The sequence below is a fragment of the Polyodon spathula genome, chromosome 57 (assembly GCF_017654505.1).
Source record: "Polyodon spathula isolate WHYD16114869_AA chromosome 57, ASM1765450v1, whole genome shotgun sequence".
NCBI lineage: Eukaryota > Metazoa > Chordata > Actinopteri > Acipenseriformes > Polyodontidae > Polyodon > Polyodon spathula.
This window is the reverse complement of record NC_054590.1, coordinates 841,271-841,863: the sequence shown is the minus strand read 5'-3', so window position 1 is coordinate 841,863 and position 593 is coordinate 841,271. Positions and strand designations below refer to the sequence as shown.

Sequence of the window (593 nt, the reverse complement as noted above, 5' to 3'; positions counted from 1 at the left end):
TCTTTTACTGGATGTTTTACAGCCAACTAGGGCAGTAGAGTGAAGAAACACTATAGATGCAGAAGCATGCGACTCATCTCTATGACATTCAGTTTGATATACTGCACCATGTTAGTGGAAGCATTGTAAAGAATGGGCAAGAATGAAGATGCTTAAAATACATTTTAACGACATGTTTGACAGATTATCAGATTTATTACTCAGCATGTCAAGTCATGGATGAACATGCTAATACTTTCAGAATATTTCCATGGGTCTGCTTTCTCTGTGGTATTAACTGTGCTCTTGTCTGTTTAAATAGTCTAGTTATTGTACTTAATCTGGTGTGTGGGGAAGGGGGGTGTCTGTCTGTGGTAGTGGCAGTGTGTCCCACGCTGTGTCTATTTGTGTCTGTTTTTATTGGTGTTGTTCTTTTTGGACATGCAATGAACTCAAATGCTGAAGCTGCTCATGCATCTACAAAAAGGTACTGCTGAGGTAGAGCTGCTATACAACCACAGCCACGCTGCTGCTGCTCTACTACGAAAGACAGCATCACAGTTTATTCAACATCTAGTTAACCCTTTCAATTACGGTTCTGGTACAGGCAATAA

The 593-nt window shown here is 40.3% G+C and overlaps 1 protein-coding gene across 1 annotated transcript in view; it reads left to right on the top strand.

The window, feature by feature from the left end:
- Positions 1–425: 425 nt before the first annotated feature.
- The window catches only part of LOC121307574 (soluble calcium-activated nucleotidase 1-like), a 2,718-nt gene continuing 2,550 nt past the window's right edge, over positions 426–593 (top strand). Inside the window, exon 1 of the mRNA XM_041239773.1 lies at positions 426–466. Within this exon, the coding sequence (XP_041095707.1) occupies positions 426–466 (41 nt within the window). The remainder of the gene's footprint in view (positions 467–593) is intronic.